Raw genomic sequence first — 23427 nt, forward strand, 5'->3', positions numbered from 1 at the left:
TCTTACTAACGGACGCATAAAATCGAGCTGAAGCACAGAGGCTCGCAGACAGCTGGGTGCTCGGCAGCTCGAAGCCGAGCTTCGCTCCCGGGGAAGGGGCCCGGCAGTGCCCGGTGCAGAACCAACAGCGGTGGCTAGTTCTGCTTTTCGCCTTTTCTCGCGAGAGTGGAAATCCTCCTCCGACCTCTTTAGGTTAGCGAAAGCAGGTACTGATGCAGGTCGACTGTGAAAGCAAACTGGTGTAACCTAGGCTCTCGGGAAACAGAACTCCTACACTGGTTTTCAAGTAAAGAAGGAAGACCGGTGGCGTAGGAAGACACTTTATTATGTCGTTCGCTCAGACCGGGCCGGGCAAGGGAGGAAGGAGGCACGCCTGATCTCGGAGGCGGGTCCCAGCCACTCGGAGCCGCCGTCCTCCAGGTGACCGAGGGCCTGGGCCCAGCTGCCCCGCCAGGAAGTGCACTTGCTCCCCAGCGGGGGCGCCCCGTGCAGTGGCTCTGAAGACCCCCACCCAAGCTTTTGTCGAAAGGACAGCTGTCACCTCCGGGAGCACCGAGCTCCTCTTGATCACGGTCCCGCCCTGTCCTGGGCTGACGCCACTAAACTTCCCCTGAGGTGGCCCGGGCTCCTCACCACGGGCTTGACCCGGCACGCCTCACTGTCCCTTTGCCTGTCAGCGGCAGGACTGAAAGGTCCGCGGCCAGCGCCCCACAGCCACCGTCCCACCCCCCCAGAGAGGCTCCGACAGGAAAGCCTGGCCGTGCGGCTCAGCTCTGCTGCTCTGGCGGCGGCCTGGCCTGGAGTCCCGGCTGGCCCGCTCTGTGGGCGCGGAGGCGGCTGGACATCCTCTGTATCACCAGCCTCTGAGCCTTCAAGCGCTTTCGGAGCTTCTCGTTTTCCTTCAGAGTCAGGAAGAGTTTTTTTTTTAGGGCATCTAAGTCCAAAAGGGCGTAGCTGTGATCGGACGGCTGTGCGGGGCTGGCCGGCTGACCAGGCGCCTGGCTTCCCTGCGGTCTCTGCGGCGAGACCTGAGGACACAGCGCGTGAAGGCGAGGCGGGTCCCAGGGCCGAGAGCCGGGGCCGTGGCGGGCGGGGACACGGCCCGGCCCGGCCCGGCCCTCGATGCCACAGCACCCCTGACGTCCCCACCTGCCCATTCTACTCGGAGGGTCCGAGATCGGGGCCGCAGGCTGTGGGGCTCCCACTTAGGGACCGGATTGCTTCTTTCTGTTTGAAGGGATCCCCCACCCCCGTGCGGAGCCCGAGCGACCACACGCTGCCTTCGTACCAGGGCCCCGCATCTTACCTGTTCTACGGGGCCGCCAGCGTGCGGGGGCAGCGCTTCGAGGGCGGCATCCGTCTTCCTCCCCAGGCCACACTCCGCGGGCCCCGCCTCGGAGACCACCTAGGGACAGCAGGGCGGAAGCGGGCAGCACACCCGGGATCCCCTCACGCCGTCCCGGGGGACGGCCGCGGCCAGGGGACCGGTGCAAACAGTTAACAGCCAGCCTGCCCCTCGGGGCCTGGACTCGGACCCTCGGAAATCGGGCACGAGCCACGCCGCCATGCTCGCCATGCTCGCAGTGAGACAGGAAGGAGGCCCGGGAGGCTCCGCCTCCCCTTTTCTAGGAAAACCTGGAATCCTCAACCCTGGCTTCCGCGGAGCAGGCGACAGACCCCTGCAGGCCAGCCCGGGGGCAGGTGCTGCCGCGCAGTGTCCCCGTCGAGGCCGGGGTCCTGACTTGGGGGTGCCAGTGCGGACTCACCTCCTCCTTCTCCGGGTCCGCATCTGCACCCCCACCGGCCGGGTCCGTGTTCTCCCTCACCAGCTGCAAGAGACAGAGCAGTGGACACAGGCCCCGGACTCTGCTCCTGGGAGGCCGAGGAGACCCCGAGAACCCCACCGGGCGCCCGGCCGCGTGCATCTGTCCCCGCTGCTCAGCCCTGAGTGTTCAAACGACCCTCTGAACCGGGCCCAGCTGTCGTCACCACCTCTGTCTCTCTCTCTCTCCCCGAATCTTAGGTCAGAGGCCCATGGACAGGCCCCGTGAAGCCACAGACCGAATTCCTACGTGTCACCCCAGGGCCTGACATGCTAGGCGCGTGGTAGTAGGTGACTCACATTTGGCTCATTGAGTGGCAGCCACGTAGGAGACAACATCCGACTCAGGGCCTGCGGCCAGTCCCGGGGCGTCCACGGAGCCGAGCCACCGGCCACGGGGCCAGAACCAGCTGCCCACGCTAGCTTCCGGCCCCGGGCACGGACAGCACCCAGGGGCAGGCTCACAGACGTCCCCCGAGCTTTAAACTGTAATGTCACTTCAGGGGCAAACCTTTTACCACAAACGCGTGCGAAGCTGTCAAACTCCCATCAGCGACACGCACTGACGGAGAAGGTGACTGATCAGAGGGCACAAAGTTTCGGTCAAGCAAAATGACGAAATTCTGGACTCTGCTGCACAAACATCGTGCCGTGGTTAACAGTACTCTGTTGTACATTCAAAAGTTTGTCCAAGGGGCGCCTGGGTGGCCCAGTCAGTTAAGCGTCCGACTTCAGCTCAGGTCGTGATCTCATGCTTCGTGGGTTCGAGCCCCACGTCGGGCTCTGTGCTGACACCTTGGAGCCTGGCACCTGCTTTGGATTCTATGTCTCCCTCTCTCTCTGCACCTCCCCCTGCTTGTGCTCTGTCTCTGTCTCAAAATTAAATAAACGTTAAAAAAAAAATTTTTTTTTACGTCTGTCAAGAGAGTAGATCACACGTTAAGTGTTCTTACCAGTTAAAATTGAATATATATCAAACAAAAATAAACGGCCTTCCATGCTGAAATAACAAAAAAACAGACACGCATGGAGAACCTACTTTGTGGGGCGCCTGGGTGGCCCAGGCGGTTAAGTGTCTGCCTCTTCGTTTTGGCTCAGGTCATGACCTCGGGGTTCGTGAGTTCGAGCCCCGCGTCAGCTCCGTGATGAGCCTGGAGCCTGCTTGGGATTCCCTCCCCACCCCCACCCCCCGCTCATGCCAGCTCGCGCTCTCGCTCACTCTCTCAAAATAAACTTAAGAAAGAAAGAAAGAACCTAGTCTGTTCAGGCCACATTCTTGGGGAAACAAATCCCTGCCCTCAGCCGAGTGCGGCAGCTGGTGGTGGTGCCCGAGGGAGCCGGCCCAAAGGGAAGGAAGGCCAGTGGGGGGCAACGGACACGGCGGCCGGGGGGTCCCTCCAGGGCACGTGAGGGCAGAGGCCCCGACGCGGGGCTTGCCGGGCACACGGCCGCACACGGGTTCACACGTCCTCACCCCGTAACTCCCTTCCCTCCCGCTCCCGGGAGCAGCCGCTGCACGCGTAGCGGTCGGGTCGGCCTCGGCTCTGCTCCGCCACGACCCTGCCTTCCCGGTTCACACAGGTGCCCGCTGTGCGGCCCACACTCCGGGACTCGGGACACCCCTGGGGTTTACGAAGCTCAGTATAATCCCCCTCGTGGCCGCGACGTCCCACGGTCCCCGAGCTCTCTCCTGAGCCGAACCTGCACGTCCCGCGCCACCAGACACGGCCCTTCGGTGTCTCGCCGGGAAATCAAACTCCAGGGTGCACAGGGCCCGCCTCATCCGGGAGCCCCACCCTCCAGGGGCTCGGCAAGCGCTGCCCTCCCCCCGCCCCACCTCCTGGGTCTGCAGAGTCCACGTGCTCTCGCGACCACCTGCACCTTCCTGCGACACCACAGGCCCCGGCCGGAGGGAGCCTGCCACAGCCGCGTCCCCACTCGCCTCCCCCAACAAGCCACGGTCTATCCAGGCCCGGCACCATCCGGCCCCTGCCACCCCCCGACCGGCCCGAGCTGATGCTGTTCGCGAGCGTGTCCCCCAGTCCCTCTCTACGTCTCCGCCCACACAGCCCCTGACCCCCTCCGCCGCTGCACCTGCGGCCGCCCTCCGTGCCCTGGCCAGAGCTCTCAGCCGGCGCGGAGGGGCCCCTGAGCGGCAGCGGCACGGCCCCCGGGGCCTTGACCACAGCTCTCAGGCCCCGGCTGGCCACTCGGAAGGAAAGGACTAGGTCGAGGGGCACCTGCGTGGCCCAGTCGGTTCGGCATCTGACTCTTGATTCTGGCTGAGGGCATGATCTCACGGTTCATGAGTTCGAGCCCCGCATCGGTCTCTGTGCTGAACAGAGCCCGGCTGGGGTTCTCTCTCTCCCTCTCACTCTCTGCCCCTCGCCCCGCCTCAAAATCAACTTAAAAAAAAAAAAAAACAAAAGCGTGAGGTCTGAATGTAACACAGCGGCCACCCAGCCCTGGGAAGGTCCTCACCGTGCGGCCTCAAGCCCAGCACACGTGAAACGCATCGAGGACCAAGCTTTTCGGCACACCCACCAGTCAGCTGCTTCAACAGCTTCTGGTCGCAAAGATTGATATATATACATATATATATATATATATATATGTATATATATTTGTTTTTAAGTTTTTTATTTTTGAGAGAGAGAAAGCAAGAGCGGGGGAGGGGCAGAGAGAGAGGGAGAGAGAGAATCCCAGGCAGGCGCCACACTCACTGCAGAGCCCGATGTGGGGGCTCAAACCCACAGGTCATGAGATCACGGCCTGAGCCGAAGTCGGACGCCTGACCAACTCGGCCACCCAGGCGCCCCAAGCATGATCCATTTTTAAAGGGGCTCCAAACTGCACATTACCTAAAGCAAAGGTGATGGCCAGCAGGGCCCCTGGGCTCTGAACCCTGGAGGCCTGACGGCACTGTGCTCGCTCGTTCTCAGCCTCCACCTTTGCTGGCCCTGCAAACGCTCCCACCCCGCGTGCTGGGCGGTCCCCCGTGTGCTCACCTGCGCGGCGTCCTGAAAGGCAAACACCGTGGGCACGGCATTCTGCTTCAGGTTTTTGCGGTTTCCAAAGGCGCTGAAGCACTCAGGTCGGAAGTGCTCGGAGCAGATGACCGTGTGCTGCTTGGGCTTGAAGTTGCCCCGGCCAATGTTCAGCACCCATTCCTTCAGCAGCTCCGGGCGGCTGAACGGGAACCTAGGAGGCAAAGGAGGGAGACAGGAAGGAACTTGCAAAGCTGATGTGGGCCCTGTAGACTTCTGAACTCTGAAAATCCCACGAGATATTTTAGCAGACAGCTTGGAAAATCCCGTAATCTCACTCTGTTAAACCACATCCAATTTCTGGAGGCTTCTGTCAGGGCCGGTTATGGCATCATTAGTAGGAAACCTGGGGTCATGAACGTGGCCAGAAAACCTTCTGAGGGTATACTTGCAGGGTGAGCCCATGTGAGCTCCCTCAGGAGCGTGCCACGTGCGGCCCTGCCCCGGGCACTGGGAGGGAGGAATGAATACGACAGTCCCACCCTCATAGAGCCAACCTTCGAGAATAGGAAAACAGACGGTCAACCAAACAGATCTGGACTGTGTAGGAATAAAGAGTAGGAAGTGGTCAGGAAGGCTTCCTAAGACGTGAGGTGATGCTGTTCGTGAGCGTGCCCCAGTCCCTCTCTCTCTAAGTCTCCGCCCACACAGCCCCTGACCCCCTCCGCCGCTGCACCTGCGGCCGCCCTCCGTGCCCTGGCCAGAGCTCTCAGCCGGCGCGGAGGGGGCCCTGAGCGACAGCGGCACGGCCCCCGGGGCCTTGACCACAGCTCTCAGGCCCCGGCTGGCCACTCGGAAGGAAAGGACTAGGTCGAGGGGCACCTGCGTGGCCCAGTCGGTTCGGCATCTGACTCTTGATTCTGGCTGAGGGCATGATCTCACGGTTCATGAGTTCGAGCCCCGCATCGGTCTCTGTGCTGAACAGAGCTCGGCTGGGGTTCTCTCTCTCCCTCTCACTCTCTGCCCCTCACTCCACCTCAAAATCGACTTAAAAAAAAAGATAAGGCCTGAATGTAACACAGCGGCCACCCAGCCCTTGGGAAGGTCCTCACCGTGCGGCCTTTGAGCAGAAGCGGAAGGAAGCAGGAGCGTGAGCCCGCGGATATCTGAGGGAAGGGCTAAGAGCAAAGGCACCGGGATGGGGCTGTGGTCAGAGGCAGGCTTGGCTGGCAGGTGGGCAGTTGGTGGGAGGGGGGTGGGGGCTGTGGGCAGAGGGTGATGGCAGAGGGAGGGCACCTGGTGACCGGGACCAGGATGTCAGCAGAGCGGTGACAGGCAGGCAGAGCTGGGATGTATTTTGAAAGCTGTGTGGCAAGGTTTGCCTGTGGGCCATAAAATAAAGAGAAGGAAGGAGTTTCATGGATTAAGATGGGAGAGGGAGGTACTGTAGGGGGAAGGGGGCAGGTTTGGGGGACCAGAATTTTGGTTCTCTATGTTAACTGTTAAACGTGACTTTATGTCCCCGCTGGAGTGGTGGGGGACACGTGTCAGAGGACGTATGTCAATGTGGGGGCCATCCCCATGTAAAGGGTGGTAAAGCCATAAGCCTGGGAGAGATCGGAGCCCTGGGGAGTAAGAGGGGATGGGGAGGGTACAAGACCACGGCCCTCACCCCGAAGGGCTCCAAGGCTAGTGTTGGAAATGAGGAGGACCCAGCAAAGGAGTCTGAGAAGGGACACTGTGACAGAGGAAGAGGGCATGGGGTGCCCTAGAAGCCAAGTGGGAGAGTGTCACGGGGGTCAGTGGTCAGCTGGGCCAAATGCTGCAGATGAGGATGGCCGCCACCAAGGGCTACTGGGGACCTGGCAGGGCACTTTTGTGGGAGTGGCCGCGGCAAGAGCCTCAATGAGTTGGAGAATCGGACCAAGTCCACTCCAGGCGTAAGCCCGGCTGAAAGGAACAGATACGGGCACGGGGAAGACCTGTCCCGGCAACGTCTACGGTGACGTGCTTGAAATGGCCAAAAACCGGAGGCACCCAAATGCCCTTCATTGTAGAACAGGTCAATGCTGGTATATTCGTTCAGCGGAGCGCTGCTCCAGACGGAGAGGAAGGCACTGCGCTCCATGCGGGCGGCTCACAGCCAGCGGCGAGCAGAGCAGGAGACGCAAGAAAAGCACAGTGGAGTCCACGTGTGAAGTTCAAAACAGCCCAAAGCGCCCCACGCTGACAGATGGCAGGATATGGGTCACCCCTGGGGATGAGAGGGAAGGAGGGGAGGGAGGGGGTGCGGCTGGGGGTTCCCTAGGGGCTGGTGAGATTATGAATCACAGCAGTGACGCCACGTTCACTTCGTGGAAAGGGCCGGACTGCGGACGATTTGTGCGCATTTCTGTAGGTCTTACGCTTCAATAAAAAGATTTACTTTGAAAAGGAAAATGATAATAGGAAAGGAAGTGGGGGCAGAGTGTGCCCAGCTGGCCCCGGGGTCGTGCTCGAAAGGCAGCACAAACACGGGCAGTGGCTGGAACCTGAGCTCTCCTGGGCAGGGAGCCGGTACCCCACCGGGCCCGACACGCTGCGAGCGCGGCGACAGACCCCACTCCCCCGACACCCTGGAGCGTTCTCACTCCCGCACGCCACCCTCCCTTCACGACAGGAGGTCTGGCCAGGGCTAAGAAGGGGCCAGCTCAAGGCAAACCCGATGGCCGTCACCATCACTCATTCATTTGGAAATGCATTCAGCCAGTACACACTGAGCACCTAAGCTCCAGGATGCACCCGCGAACAAGACCAAGTCCCGGGGACGACAGGCACCAGAATTGCAGAAGGTGCTAGGGGCTGCGGGGCGCGGCCTGGGGAGGGGCGGCCCACGCCGGACCCCTCTGCTCGAGACCTTCCCGATGCGCCCTCAGCAGGTTGCTCAGCCTCTCCGACAGTCTCCCCACGCGCCGAGGCCGGCCAAGGCGGCACAGGGCCGCCGGTGACCCCGCCGGTCCCCGGGCCGCCGGCCCCTCTGCGAAGGGCCCCGCTACACGCCCTCGGGCCTCTCCGGCTGCCGGGCAGAGGCTCCGGCGTCCCCGCCCAGCGCGCCAGGCCTTGGGCTCCGGCGGGGGGTCGCGGCCGGTCGGACGGGCGAGGGGTGTCGGCGGCCGGGCCCCCGCGCCCCACGGCGCCCCCGCCCCTCACCGGTGGAAGGTGAGCTGCTTCCTGCGGCTGCTGTAGCGGTTGCAGCACTGCCGGGCCGCGCACGACTTCGGCATCGCCAAACACCAGACCCAGGTGCCCCTAACAAAGATGGCGGCCTCGGGCCTGTGGGGCGGAGCCAGAGAGCGGGGCGGGGCCTGCGGGGCGAAGCCTGGCCTGCGGGCGGGGCGGGGCGGGGCCAGCGGGCAGTGAGGGGACCGTGGCGAGGCGGGGCCTGCAGGGCACGGCCGGGCTCGCGGACAAGAGCTGGGCTGTGGACGGGGTGGAGCCAGGGAGCGGGGCGGGACCGCCGGGAGGCGGAGGCGGGCCTGCCTCTGCTCGGCTCCTGGGCCATCGCCTCGCGAGGTCTCTCTGCCGCCCGCCTCGCTAGAGTCAGGTGGGCTCCGGGGTACCCCGTCAAGGGAGTGCGCCCGGACCCAGCTCAGGCCCGACACCCCAAAAGCGCCGCGGGTGCAAGTTCCACCCATTCGCGAAAAAGCCCGTGGTCCTCACCTCCTTGCTTTGAAGAATCAAGACACACCCACCAAACAGCCTTGGACACCTGGAAACCAGAGAAGGGCTCGCGGCCCAAGCTGGCCAGCATTTCTAAGGTTTTAACGGGTGTTAATAACGTAGATTTGGGCTGCTCAAAAGTCACTGGAGGTACTAGTTGACCACCAGTTGGGTCTGTTAGAGGTAGGCAGACACAGCGGACAGAAGGAGCAGGCTATGGGGACCCCAGAGCGTAAAGGGGCAGGATGAGCACCCCTGGGAGACTGCAAACCCACTTGCAGAACCTCACGGGAGGCTGCAGTTTTTACAAAGCAGGTAGCCACTCACGGGGATTCAGGCTGATGCACACAGTGTGATGAAACGGTGAAAGCTATTCATACTGCGGTTTGTTTCTGGAGAATTTACTAGAGAGGTATATGAAGCGTTGTGGGCACTTTTCATCCTGCCAAACCAAACTCAGGCTTCACCTCCCCAAGTCTCTGTGTGATCATCGTCGGGGGGGGGGGGGGGGGGGCAGCCACAGCTACGCCCTTCAGCACAGAAAACAAACACCTGAAGCTAGTCAGGAACCTCAAAGTAGCAATATATTTATTTACAAAATATACAGTTTCACAGAAACAGCTTCGCTTTATACACATAAACTTTATAATTACACAGAACCATGTAAACGATGTTAAGTGTCTGGCCTGGCCAATGCCAATGCGAGGGGCTTACTTTTGGGGTGACATCTTTCCCTCCCCTCCCTTTATCAGCCACCAACCAGGAGCCCCTAGATGGGCCATGCCTAATTTGCATAAAGCTGATTGCAGCTGCCCAGCTCAATCTAACACAAAAACCAAGGTGTCTTGACTTCCTAGACACCACCCACAGGGATAGATCGATCTGTTAAAAGAACAAAAAGGAAATGAAGGAAACAGATCAAAATGAGTATTAAGTACCTTCCAGAGGCGTCACCAGGCATTGAACCTTCTAAAAGCAATACAGCAATCGCCCAGGCTGGTAGTCCCACTGTAAAAATCACACATATTCTTAAATGCACTTTTAAAACTTTGTGGAGTTTTAAAAAAAAAGAAAAAAAAACACTTTGGAACTTTGGCTATTCTCATGGTGAAGACACTGGACAGGCAATGTCATGGGGCAGATCTTTGGCAAATTCCTCTCCGACTTTTCCTGGATGTTTGCCCTCATCAGAGCCAGACAGTTGTCTGGGGAAAAGGCTGGTTCTAAGCCCGCTTCTCACTATTTTTCTCTACAGCAGAACTTCCCCCTTGGGGATCTTCACAATAAACTAGGTTTCAGAAACTATTTCTATTTCTGTATTAATATGCGCAACAGAATACAAAACAAAACAAAAGGCAGTTGGCTGGTGAAGCATGAAAGATACTAGCACAGAAAATGGGCTCTGATTAGCAATTCGAGTTCAACCTCCCCCCACTGTGCCTAAGGGAGAGAACACAAATAGAGTCCCCGATGGTGGTGGCCCCACACAAGGGTGCCACATAGAGACAACCCCCCCCCCCACTGTAAATGTAAGTATGACCCACCAAGTCGGGCATCCTTCCCTTTTCATGCTTCACAAGAAACAATGTGTATGAAAACACACCCATCCATTTACAGAAAAAAACATTTTTGAGAAGAGTGTTTGAACTGCTCAAGAGCACTGTCAACTTCGGAGAAAGCGGAAGCCTTCCTCTCCCTCCAGGCCCCAGAGTCACCAGTGTCCCCTGCCCTTGAGCAGAGCCCTGTGGAGCTGCAGGCGCAAACTCCCTGGCTTCTCCAGAGCTGGCCTGCACAGGAGTTTCCCCAGTCCAGGGTCCTGGTTCAGATCTAAGGAAGTCTGCACCGTCCGATGGTATATTCCTGGAGACCAATGTTACCCTATCACTCACACACCAATTCAAACCAAAAAAAAAAAAAAAAAAAAAAAAAGGCTTCAAATCCTAACCTTGCCCTGTGAAACCAGCAGGCCAGCCTGTGTGAGAGCATACTGAGAATCAACCACAGGAGAGGCCTCCCCTCAAGTTTTCCTTACCTCATTATGTAGAGGAACACCATTCCCCAGTGACTGCCTAACCTTCCTGCTGCTACTGGAGTAAGGTGAGGGAAAGAGGAGGACCGAATCCAAGGGCCCTCTCGCTGGAGAACAGCTTGCCGGGCACCCCAGGACCTCATCCACCAACCGAAAAGGGCACCCAGGCAGAAAACTGCCAATACTTTTGGCTATATCGTGCAAAAAGACAGGTTTTTTACATCGTGCAAAACAGGAAACTGAGTTATGAACACGGGCCACCTCAACCCCCCCAACCAACCCCTTTTCCACCGAGAAGTGGCCACATACTGTCCCTTTTAACAAACAGAAAGAAACCTAGGGATCGTTAGCTGGCCCCCGCCCCAGGGCTCCTCCCAGAGCAAGACCGGAGGACTCTAGCTGGCAGCCAGCAGTGGGGGGGGACGACAGCAGCAACCACAGCAGGGAGAGAGGGCAGACCACGAAGGTTGGGGCAGCTTGATGGTTGCTGTACAGACACTTATGGTCAAAGACTTACACTCGAGAGAAAGCTTACACGTATGGCTGTTCACTAACAGGCCCGGGAAACCGAACATCTCCTCTCCAGAGACAGCGGAAGCGGGTAACAGCTCGCACCCGTTCCCAACGGAGGGAGCTTGTTAACAAAATGACAGCAAGGGTTCGCCACTACCACGTACCCTCCTTTTCAGCTGAACCAAACCCACTGTACTTGAGTGTTGAGTCCACCTCCACTGCAGAGAACACGGCTCTGGCAGCAGCTTTGGCCAACGAGGATTTTATTCAGTCACTGGCTATATACAGGGTATACCTTGGACAGCCTGTCCTTTTGCTTAGGCACCTGAATGGCAGGGGTCTGCCCGCACCAGAGCTGAGAGTTCTGTGCTCAACTAAGAGACGGGCCAAAAAGCCCATCGTCCCTTCTGATTCCTCGCCCATGGTCTCCTCGCGCACCGACAGTCAGTCCAGAAACAGTTTCCGTGAGCCCATCCGAGAACGGTTGGAGCGGCGGATGTCGAACTTGGAGTCCCGGCACTTCTGGCAGACAAACACTTCCGGAACATTGGATTTCCGGATTTTCGCACAGGACAGGTGAATCCAGGTGTGGCACTCATTACACTCAATCATAGGGCGGCCGGCGAACGGTTTCATGCAGAAGCAGGTGACGAGGTCCCAGGAGTCGTCATCTGAAAAGGGGAGGGAGACACATGTAAGGGGAGGGGAAGAACCTTCCTGCGACCCCTCCCCATCCCACCCGCTCCTCCAGTGGGTCCAGGCAGCTGAGTGCAGTCAAGCCTGATGTTCACCAAATGCACGGACTTCAACTTGCACTAAGGGCAGGGCTATCAGACCGGCAGGGCCCTAGGCAGTGCTCCCCTCTCTGAAAGCGGAGCAAATGCGTGAACGAAGCCACTGAAATGTGTGGCACCAGGAATTAACCACGAGAGGTGGACTTAGAAGCTAGATTATTTTTGTATTTGGAGGCCTGTCCTGGAATCTCAGCTGTCTCCAGCCGCAATCACCCCCTCCCCCACCACTTCCTAAACATCTCAGTGTCCACCTTCTTCTCCCTTCCTCCCTAGAGATGGCGGGGCACACTCTGCTGTCACACTGCCAGGAAGGGACCGTTCCAAAACTCCTGCCTCCATCCCCTGCTCTTCGGACCACCCGCCACGCGCGTGGCACTCCTCCGGGGACCACTCACCCGAATCCACCATTATGTCCTCATCATTGCCGGTGCTGTCCTCGTCCCGGAACACCACCTGCTTTCCCTGCCGGACAATAGTCCGTTTGCCTTCAGTCTTTATTTCTTTGACCTGATCAGGTGACACCGTGACACAAGATCCACTGGAAGGAGTGTCAGAGTCCCAGCCCGAGCAGGGGTCGCCGGGAGCCTGGGGGATATCCTGCAGGGCGGGACTTGTGGGGGTCTCTACATATGGGTCAGCGGCTTCCAGCTTCAGCAAGCTCCCCATGTACCCCTCCTTCACAGGCACATCACTGTCCCTCCGCTTCCTCTTCTTCTTCTTCTTCAGCTTGTCCGTTTTCTTTCTGTCCAGCAAGAAGTTACTGGGCTTGGCTCGCTGCAGGAGGCTCGGCTGCAGGTGGCCAAAGCAGCGGTCAGAGACCGGCAAGGGTACCGCGGACGCCATGTCGGTGAAACCAGCGTCCCAGCCGTCACTGTCGATGGTACCAGCGGTGCTGTTGGCAGGGCTGGGGCTGCTCCTCAAAGGGAGCTCCTGAAAGGACAGAAGCACAGGCGTGGGGTCCGAGTGTTTCGGCCGGTCCCCGGCAACAAGAGCTAGCCACAGGCAGAGTGTCGCAGCCAGGTCAGGTCAGGCCCACAGACCAGGGCTATCAGAACCGTGGCCTTCTCGGCTCTCACAGGCAGTACTCTTTAGGAATGGTGTCATGAGCACTCTACCGTGACCTTCCAGATAGAACGTTAACCCCCGAGGAGGAAAACCTCCTCTTGCTGAACCCTCAGCCCCTGGACCAGAGCCAGGAACTCATTCGATGCCCAGTAAGTATCTAGAAAAGTGCCAAGGACACCCTCTCACTCTCAAACCCCCTTATCTTTCCCCGATTGTAAGATCTCCTGTCTGTTTGTGCTCCCGAGGGGTGTATTTTTTTTTTTAATTAAGCGAATTTAAATTAGTTTTGGGAGTTTCCTGACACTCTTCTTCAAAACTGGAGACATCCCCCCAAATACTGCAAAATCAAAGTAGGTAATCATAGCCCCAAAGCCATGAGCTAATCTCTGTGGTTCCTTCAGACCAGTCAAGCATTTTATTTACAAACAGTGGCAACATTCTGCGTGGTACAAAAGACACACTTATCCACGTCCACGGCAAACAGAAATGATAAGCCAATGCTGGACTCTGACCTCTTAATAAACTTTCCTTTCTTTTGAGACCTGTCCAATACAAACCTGAACACCATGACCATGGTGGTCCTCAGTCCTGCCCGTTAGTTACTTAGCAAGGAGAAAAGAAATCCCTTAAAACACGGGATTTGGGCCACAAGTCCCTGAAGACACTGTAACATGGCGTGCAAAGCAAGTGGAGAGCTGCTCACCAGAAGAACAGTGTAGACCGGGCCTAACCGTCCAGCTGAACGCCAGGCTCTGCCACTGTCATTAGCCTGGAACCCAGGGCGAGGAGTGCCCCAGCGTCTTCGTCTTTAAAATGGGGACAAACAACAGCACCTGTCTCATGGATCATAAAGACCAAGAATGCTGCTCGGCCACTGTAGGCACTGCATCCGCACCGGACATTCAGAGCGGGCGGACGTGAAACATGTTATTTGCAAGCAAACGCTTAAAGTTCATTAAATCATTTCTAGACAAGCCTATGTTTTCTATCCGAGTTTTAGAAACCACCTCCCAGACAGGTCTAAGTTTCCTAGAAAGATTTCTACCTGACAGCCGTCTGAAGTCCCCCCACCCCACCCGTTCCAGACCCCCACCCTGCCACTGGCTTCACTGCCAGCAAGAAGGGTGGCCCTGAAGATTACCTCCTTCGGATAAGGAATGTAGCCAGCATAGGCCAAGACAAAGGTGCAGAATTTGTTGAAATCCTCCACAGTCCTGCGCCTCTTGTAACTGGGGGAGCACTCCTGTTAGCAGGCGAGAAAACGGGGTGTGTTTGAAAGTAGGCACTTGGAGATGGAACCACAGAAACAAAACTAAGCCAGCTGGAGATGTTCTTGTCAACCACTTGAAAATACACGGCTAGATTTACAAACGCTCCAGAAACAAGATAAGGTAGGTTTGGGTCCGAGAAATAGCACTGTACTCAGGAGACTGAAAGAAGGGTATTGTGGTGTTTTGCCAAGGGCAAACACTGGGGCACTGGTGGGCAGATAACAACATGCACAAGAATCTATTTCTTGTGCTCCTGTGGCATTTTCCAACATTATCACTGTCTCCAGGCCTATCAGGAGCTCTAATAATTGTTTTTGCTACAGATTTTCCATTTTGAAAATAAACTCCAGCTGCAGCTGTAATCCAAATATTTTTAAGTGATTTCAAAGTCAACTACTTCGTACCCTTCAGAACTCAACTCAGGTCTGACCCCTCCCCAGCCAGGGAGGAACTCCTCCTCCTCCTGGGCGCTCTCCTCCAGGAGAGGCCACTTCCGCTCGGCCCTCCGCTGCTGCAACACCCAGCGTCCAGGGGGCCAGCACCCAAATGCTCCCCGACTCAGAAATTAAACCAGGAACGTTCTTGCTAGGCTTAACTTACAGGGAGAAGAAATACTGGATGAAATACTAGAGGATTTTGGCTTGTGTGTCCTGTCTCCATTCAATCTAGAAACGTCCTTAACAAGAAGGGGTTTTCTCCCCGAAAAAGAGCAGCTCGGGGAGAAAACCCTTATTTGCTAAAAAGCAAAACAACTCTCCTTTATTTTGGTTTATTCGGCTAGCTTATTTACCAAGATTTCCTTCAGGCATTTTAGCACCCACCCCAACCCCATCCTTACGTGCTCCGCTCCCATTTCCAGAACCCAGGGACCCCCTACCCTGCTAGGGTGAAAGCGGGACAGGAAACTGGGGGGTGGGTTCCTGGACCCAGCCCAGCCCCTCCCCAGGACGGAGGGCCCAGAAAGCGGCGCGGCACCGGCGCGCCGCCCTCAGGTTTCCTTCCGAAGGCTCCGCTTATTTTTTCAACTTGGTTCTAGCAGACCCCCCTCCTCCCCCTCCGCCCCCCCCCCACCCCGCCGCTGGGACCCGAGGGGCGCGCAGGTCGGCGGAGCACCGGCCTCAGAGAGGTACCCGGCATTTCCTGCAGCGCAGAGACCCTGCCCCCATCCCCGGGAAGCACTGACCGCCCGCGCTCCGGCCACGGTGGGAGGGCCGCGGCCCTCGGCCCTCAAACTCTCGGGGCGAACTTTTATTTCGGCGGGGAACGCGCAAAAGTGGGTCAGGGGCCTGGACGCGGAGCGCAAGGCGGCGGCGCCCTCGGGCCCGGGGCGGAGGGACCCGCGCCGCCCCCACCGCGCCCGCCCGCCTCGCCGCCCCGCCGCCTTTAGGAAAAGCAGATGGCGGTGCGGCCCCCTCCCCGCCCTCCGCGGAAGCCGCCCCCCGCCGACACTCGGCCCCGGAAGGTGCGGGGCCCATCCCGCGGGGGAGGGGGCGCGGGAGGCCGGGCAGGATTCGGGGTCCGGGGCTGGTGGGCCCCGCGAACCCCCAAGGCAGCAGCGCGACGAGCCAACGCGCCCGGCGCCGCCTCCCCCACCCGCTCGAGCTGGGACCCGCACCCGAGCCCGGCGGACCTCGGGAGCGAGAGGGGACCGAGGCGGGGGCGCCGGAGGGGCCGCCCGGGAGAACCGAGGGCCGATCCCCGGAAGGAGGGGGAGCCGGGGCGGGGCGAGAGAGCCCGCGGCCGGGGGGCGGGGGCCCCGGAGGGGGAGGAGAGCGCGCGGAGGGTGGGGGGCTCGATTCGGGTGTTTGCGGGGGTGGGGACCCGGCAGGAGTAGGCCCCCGGAGCCGGAGGGGGCGGGGGCCGCGCGGGAGTCAGGGGGCGGGGCGCGGACTACCGGGCCCTGGGGATTAAGGGAGCAGGCGGGGGCGCGCGGAGCGGAGTCCCGGTCCGAGGGGGACCGCGAGCCCCTCCGGGAGGGGGGGGAGGGGGCTCGTCCGAGAAGCGGGAACGCGAGGCGGCGGCTGGGACCGAGTCCCCGGGGGCGGGGAAGGAGTAAGCCAAGCCGGCGGGGAGGGGCCGGGGGCGCAGACAGGTCCCGGGGCTACGCGAGGCCGGGGAGGGGTGGGCGCGGCGACCCGAGGGAAGCGGGCGCCGGGAAGACGCGGACGCCCGCGGGAGGGACGCCGAGGCGAGGGCCGGCTGGGAGGACCGGGCGCGGGCCCGAGTGGGGGGCGGGGTTGAGCGCCCAAGGGGGCGACGAGGGAAGGCCGGGGGAGGGGAGGGCGGCGCTGGGCCGGCGGGGGTCCGGCTGCGGGGAGCGCCAGGACTGGAGTGGGGGTGGTCAGGGGCGATCCGGACGCAGCCCTCACTCACCTCCGGGTGGAAGGCGGCGGCGCAAGAGTCGGAGTCCATGTTCAGGGTGGGGGGCGGCGGCTACGGGAGTGCAGGGGCCGGGATGCGGGCGCCGGGCCGCGGAGCCGCTCAGGGCTGGGGGCTCCGGCGGCAGCGCAGAACGAGGGCGGACCCGGGAGGGGTCGCACCGGCTGGAGGTGATGAGGGGTTCGGCGTGTTGCGTCCCGGGCTCTGTGCTCCCGGGCCGGCGGCTCCACGGCCGAGCAGAGTTGGCGATGCAGCTCCTGCGGCCGGCGCGGCGGGAGAGGCGGGAGAGTCGCTGCGGGGGGCGGTGGCGGCGGCGAGCGGGAACCCGACCCGCTCCCCGACCTGACGCCCAGTTCGGCTCGTGTCTCGGGAGGGAGGGCGGGAGAGCCGCGAGGGCTGTCGGGAGATGTAGTCTGTGGGCGACGGGAAGCCAAAGGCGCGGGGGCGGGCGCGGGGCATTGTGGGAGTAGTGGTCCCAGCTCCGCCTCTAAGGCGCACAAAGTCCTCCTCGCGGACTACAACCCCCATAGAGCTCCGCGGCGACTGCCCGGTTTCTGGGGGCGGTGTCTCCGGGACCTGAGGCTGCCGGAGCGGGGGAGGTGCGGAGGCTTGCTCCGGCTCGGCGGTGGGGGAGGGGCGGCGCGAGCGGTAGCGCCGCGGTCTCCGCGGGGGCGGGGGTCGCCTCGGCGGGTGGGGGCGGGGCTGACGGCTTTGGACCAGGAGGGCGGGGGCGGCGACTGGCGTCTCCTTTTGGACTTGGGGTTCGGGCCCCTTTGTGGGACCGTGGTCCCCGCGGCCCGGGCGGGACTGGGGGCGGCGGGGGCGACGGGCGCTGACGTCGCGGCCGCCCCTGGGCTCGGGTCGGCGGTGCGAACTTGTTTTCGCGGTGGGGGTATTCTGGCCCACTCCTCCTGTCCCACGGGTCCTGGGGCGGCGGGACCGAGGACCTCCTGTTGTCTGTAGGATCCACTTTGGGGTGCCGAGTTACTGCGTTTTTAGAAACTGTGCTGGCATCATCGATGTTTTGGAAGATGTTAGCCTTAAATTAGATTTTTTTTTTTTCTTTTTTCCTCTCTGCCTCATCTGGGGACTGCCCCTGCTTTCTTACTTTAATGGCATTATCTTCTGAATATATTCTCACAGGATTACAACAGTGGGTGAGGGAGAAACGTAGTAAAGATGTTTGGTATTGACATTGATTTTATTGATATTTAATTGAGAAGTTTGCGGTGTTTAAACGCTGGACCGCTGAGTATTTTACAACTTTATATGTTGAAGGTTGATTGACTCTGAACACTTAGTTGAAAATTAACCGCTCTGATAAAATTACCAGAGGAGGCCTGATCGTTCTTGAACATTTTTGATAAGCATTTAAAAGAAAAAAGCCTATAGATGATTCAGTAACATGTTTGGTAGCTTCGAAGACAAAGGAACTGTGCTAAAGAGGAGTGACATAAAATTTTTAATTTGAATCACAAAAACGACTCCTTGACTCACTAAATCGAAAAAGATGATTGGAAGAATCTTTTGGAGGTTATTTCTGAGGGAGTGAATGCTATGTTGGTTGACTATCACTATTGAGATTGTTAAAATAATTCCGAAGGAAACTAGTAGTTAAAGGACCGGGGTTTGTCTTAGAAATGCTTTTCTGAACCACAGTTTCCTAAATTCTAAAATTGTTATCACAGTTCCTTTCTCAAAAAATGATAGTTTACTCTTTTTGCTGTTATTTTTTAATGTAATTTCAGCAATGTCTTCCCGGATTGGAGAGAGCCACAGCGGCGATAACAAAATGAGGTGATCTAGAAAGTTAGATTAAAAACAGACATTGAACTTGGCCTGTGGAAACATCATCAACAGCTTCTTACCCAGTTGTCACATTCAGGTGATTTAGCAGGATTTAGAATGCTAACTGATCACTATGGCCAGAGCAAATGTCCTGAGGTTAGCCAGTGTTGCCCAGGGTCAGATCACCAGCAGCAACCTGTTTTGCCTGAATAAGAAAAGACCGGGGCTCCTGGGTGGCTCAGTCTGACTCTTGATTTCCGCTCCGGTCACCATCTCACCATTTTTAGTTGGAGCCCTGCATGGGGCTCTGCACTGACAGCATGGAGCCTGCCTGGGATTCTCTGTCTCCCTTGCTTTCTGTCCCTCCCCACTCTCTCTCTCTCAAATATAAATAAACACCTAAAAAATTTTAAAAAGGGCCAGGAAGGGATATTATTCTTTTGTTGGTTTAAAAAGTGTAAATGCCAAAAAGAGTATTAATTGGAGGTGAAGTCCAAGTAAATGAAAAGGGAATTTTTTTAACTGCTAATTATTCCCAAAGTAAATTCATAGAGTAAATGTTAATTAAATCCTTCTCCTATTAAGAAATTGAAGTGAAGAACTTGTTGGTAATAATAATGGCCTTGATGACAAAAGCCTAGAATTCAGGGATCTATATTGAATGGAATCACTCAGACACATTAAGGAAAGAAAATTCCAAACCTGAATTGTGTCATGTAACAGGGATCATTCTTGCTCAGAATAGGTGTTCGATAGATACTTCTTGAATAACTTATTAACAAACAGTAGTTCTTGGTACACAGATATGACCAGTACTTTCTGATGTCTGCTTGTTTCCCCGCCTGCCACTCCCAATAACTTCCTGGAGGATCTTCTTGGTCTCCTTCCTTTGATTCCTCTTAGAAGTTTGGCCCTCTGGAGGAGGTTTAGACATGAATATTTACCGTCCCTTCCCTAGACTCAAGGAAGGATTATAATACCAATAATTGACCCAAAGTCAGTAGCATAATATGTACTTGCATGATCTCATGAATACACAGATTATGTGTATTTAGTACAAAAAGGCAGAAAATATAGGCAAGCACAAACATTGAAGTAATGTAGTTGGTTTGTCTAGTTTATTTCTCAGGTGTCCTGGTACTATTCCTGGGCTCCAGGGGACAAATTTGGAATTCAAGGATTAATGCAAGAGCATTAGCCACAGTAGCCAGATACTTGGAGGCTGTGATTCCTTGTTTTCTGCCTTTAGGGAAAAAAAAAAAATTATTATTATTATACCTGCTGATTATTACAGTTATTTGGAAAAGAGGAAGAAAAAAGCCAACGCTAGCACAGGTTGTGACAAGTTTTAAAATACTAAGAATACCATAGTTTCCCAGTAAGTAACTTGAGAATGTAGTTATTTTAATTGGGTTACCAAATATAGCTTCACCTTTCTAAATCTCACGGCTATACCACATTCATTAGGGAACATTCTGGAAAGCTTTCTGCCTACCATTATAACTCAGTACCTGAGTGTGGGTATGAACATAACCAGAGGTTTCTTTCTCCCAGAATGACTTTTTGGTGGTTCAGCTTTAATAGAATATTCTTAGGAATTCGTGTGGATCTTTCCCATCCCGTTTTCTGATTTTTCTGACTTCCATCTCCAAGAGACCAAAAAAAAGTAAAACTTCCTCAAAATCATCTTGTTTTTAACTTTTAGTACCTTGATCACTGTATGAATATATACATGTGAATAATCTTAAGTCATTAATAAATAATTTTTATACCATGTATTGTCACCTCTTTATATAGTGAGGGAAATAACTTATGCACAAATAAGTCAAATGAACTTCTCATACAAGGATTCATAGCTAACACTGTGCTGGATATTGTTCGTAAGTTTTTGCCTACAGGGGCACCTGGGTGGCTCAGTTGGCTAAGCCTCTGACTTCAGTTCAGGTCATGATCTCAGGTTTCGTGAGTTTGAGCCCTGTGTGGGGCTCTGTGCTGACAGCTCAGAGCCTGGAGCCTGCTTCAGATTCTGTGTCTCCCTCTCTCTCTTACCCCTCCCCAACTCATAGGCATCCGCTCTTGAGCTCTCTCTCTCTCTCTCAAAAATAAACATTAAAAAACTAATAATAAAAATAAACGTTTTTACCTACTGTATCTCATCTACTTATAATAACATACTTAATAAATAGAGAATATTATAGCGTTCCTTAAAGGAAAGTTTAGTAAGTTCATTACAAATCACACTTGAGATGGTTCAGAATCAGTAAAGAATTGGGTGTACAATAGGAGAAAAGGCATACTCTCTTTTTAATGGTATAAATGTGTAAGTATGTGCTTCTAAGTGTTCTCGAAGGAAAAAAAAAACCCAGGATAACCGGCTTTTATAAAATGATCTCCATGACCTCTTGTCCTGTCTGCCTGAAATTAGAATTTAAATATCAAAATTGCATAGTTTAAATTTTTAGAAATGAAATGGTACCATTATTTGTTAAATCACATTACTTTCTCAGACAAAGACCATTTTCATGATATTGGAAGAGGTAAATTTTAAAAACTTTCATGGTTAAAATTTAATTTTTTTTTCTGTGTCCCCTGCCTCAGCAGCCTCCCCCCAGAAGTTTAATCTTTAAATACAAACATTTCCCCCCAAACTATGGGTTGTTGACTAGCGTTAACACCTTTCTCACTGAACACTAGTGTTTCTACCGTGCCCAGATGTGGAATGACATTGGAAGAATTTGCTGGCTCGATCATATATTGTCATAGTTAAGTGAATGAATTTCTCACTTTCCCATCTTGAACTTTTTTTTTTTATTATTAATTTTGAAAGAGAGGCCCCTGGGTGGCTCAGTTGGTTAAGCATCTGACTTTGCCTCAGGTCATGGTCTCCCAGTTTGTGAGTTCAAGCCCCATGTCGGGCTCTGTGCTGACAGCTCAGAGCCTGGAGCCTGCTTCGGATTCTGTGTCTCCTCTGTCTGCACCTCCCATGCTCATGCTCTGTCTCTCGATAATAAATAAACATTGGGCGCCTGGGTGACTCAGTCGGCTAAGCGTCCAACTTCGGCTCAGGTCATGATCTCACGGTCCGTGAGTTCGAGCCCTGCGTCGGGCTCCGTGCTGACAGCTCAGAGCCTGGAGCCTGCTTCGGATTCTGTGTCTCCCTCTCTCTCTGACCCTCCCCCATTCATGCTCTATCTCTCTCTGTCTCAAAAATAAATAAACATTAAAAATAATAATAATAATAAATAAACATTAAAAAAAATTAATTTCAAGAGAGCCAGCAGGGGAGAGGGGCAGAAAGAGATTGTTAAGCAGTTTCCACACTCAGCGTGGAGCCCAGCACGGGGCTCCATCCCACAACCTTGGGATCACGACCTGAGCCAAAACAGAGTCTATTAACCAACTGAACGACCCAGGTGCCCCCCTCCCCCCCCCATCTTGAACTCTTGTGGTTGATCAGATGAGTGAGAAAAGGAACTAGATAGCATGCCTGGGTTAGTGGGTGATTCAAATTTCCAAACACAGCTGATGGGTCTAAATCTGTTCCTTTATTTTCTAACCACATTCCTATGTTGCCTTAGATATGTACACATGGCTTCGAATGCTCCCCTTTTAGGTCCAGGATATTAATAATACACCTTTTTTCTCAAGAACTGAATTCTTAGTTGTATTTTCAACTATTATCTCACCAAACAGAGTATGTCTATCTAGTACAGAAAGAGAAAAACACAGGCAAGCACAAACAATGAAACCTCGCCAACTCAGAATATGTTACCTTCACAATTGCTTTGTGGGCATATGAACACAGACAACAAATTGGGCCATGCTACGGGTAATCGGATTTTTTGCTCGACACTGTAGCACGAATATCTTATTCCAATAAATATATGCATCATTATTTCTTCAGGACTTCACAGTAAGGCTGATTTGTTTAAGTACACAAAACTGGACTCCGTCCTTCACCAGAGCAACATTATTTGATTTATGAAAGATTTGCTTTCTGCAAGGTGGACAAGTTCTGACCCAGAGGGAGTGTAGTACTTTTCCCTACAAACATCCCACTTCCTGGCTACTCAGACTCTCTTGTCACAAAGTCTGTGCAAGTAAGCTATTGGCCGGGCTCCTGGGCCCAGGAATGCTGCCGCTGCCGTTAATAGCTGTGTGAACAGTCCATCTATGGGCAACACGCAGCCGCCTGGGTACCTGAATGTTTTTTTCACTCAGGCCTGTGCTTCCCATGCTGAAATTTGGACCAGATACATTCTCATGGCAGGATGATGAGATTCAAAGTACAAGAGAAAGCCTGCAGTTCGCATTTCAGAGATGGAGGAAAAACAAGATGTCTTCTCCAAAGGTTGTGCCCACTCAGCTGGAACCAAGAAATGACAGCAACCCCCGGGTGCCTGGCCCGCCCTGGGACACACGTGGGCGCGTGGGTGAGGCGTTCACCAGGAATGTTTCTGCGAGGCCCACAGGGCATGGGTGGGGGCTACTAAATAACAAAAACCCAGGTTTCTTCTGAGAAGCAAAAGGACTGGAGTCTTTTCTAAAACCGAGCAAAGCGTGTGCTAAAGAAAAAACATGGCTTCGAAGGGAGGGAATTTTTTTCACCTAGTTACGTTGAAAGTGGAGTCCTGGTATTGTATTCACGGGAACCACAATAAGGAAGATTCCTTTCTTCACAGTCACCCCACAAGTGACTGTGACGTTCCTGAACGCCCACATCCCTGGTTATTAAGGCAGTCCCCTGTCTGACCTTGAGCTAAAGGCAGTGTCCCCAGGCCCCTAGTGTCCCCTCTCCTGGAATAGGAAAAACTGCTGCTTTCGCCGCCGGAATTATTTACATTATTTATATTATTATAATTTTCTGGTACTTGAGCCTTTTGTTCAACCTAATAGCACGTTCTTCTGCATTCTCACGGCGGTCTCCTACCCTCAAGTTTTCTGCCTTCCCCACGTCCATTTCCAGGAGAGGGGGCCAGGAGCCTGGGGGTCGAGCCCGCGCGGGCCTGCGCCCTCAGAAGGCAGCTCTGGAGCCTGAGTCTCTATGAATCGGCAACCAGAAGTGCGCCTTGTACGCTGA

The 23427-nt window shown here is 55.5% G+C and overlaps 2 protein-coding genes across 6 annotated transcripts; both read right to left on the reverse strand.

Moving 5' to 3' along the window:
- Positions 1-304: 304 nt before the first annotated feature.
- THAP3 (THAP domain containing 3) lies at positions 305-8119 on the reverse strand. Of its 5 annotated transcripts, none has more exons than XM_058719253.1 (5): positions 7999-8119; positions 4831-5023; positions 1767-1829; positions 1307-1405; positions 305-899 (listed from the first exon to the last, which is right to left on the reverse strand). In XM_058719253.1, the coding sequence occupies exons 1-5, from the start codon at positions 8070-8072 to the stop codon at positions 768-770; spliced, it is 561 nt and encodes a 186-aa protein (XP_058575236.1). In that variant the 5' UTR covers positions 8073-8119; the 3' UTR covers positions 305-767. The 5 variants fall into 5 exon arrangements, with proteins under 5 accessions (XP_058575236.1, XP_058575234.1, XP_058575235.1 ...); XM_058719251.1 differs by having other exon boundaries at positions 305-1028; XM_058719252.1 differs by lacking the exon at positions 1767-1829 and having other exon boundaries at positions 305-1028.
- A 960-nt stretch (positions 8120-9079) lies between these two features.
- PHF13 (PHD finger protein 13) lies at positions 9080-16899 on the reverse strand. Its single transcript, XM_058719264.1, has 4 exons — positions 16554-16899; positions 14051-14152; positions 12240-12774; positions 9080-11721 (listed from the first exon to the last, which is right to left on the reverse strand). Exons 1-4 carry the CDS (start codon positions 16590-16592, stop codon positions 11495-11497), a joined length of 903 nt encoding a protein of 300 aa, XP_058575247.1. The 5' UTR covers positions 16593-16899; the 3' UTR covers positions 9080-11494.
- Positions 16900-23427: the final 6528 nt, after the last annotated feature.

Source organism: Neofelis nebulosa, chromosome 2 (assembly GCF_028018385.1).
Source record: "Neofelis nebulosa isolate mNeoNeb1 chromosome 2, mNeoNeb1.pri, whole genome shotgun sequence".
NCBI classification, from domain to species: Eukaryota; Metazoa; Chordata; class Mammalia; order Carnivora; family Felidae; genus Neofelis; species Neofelis nebulosa.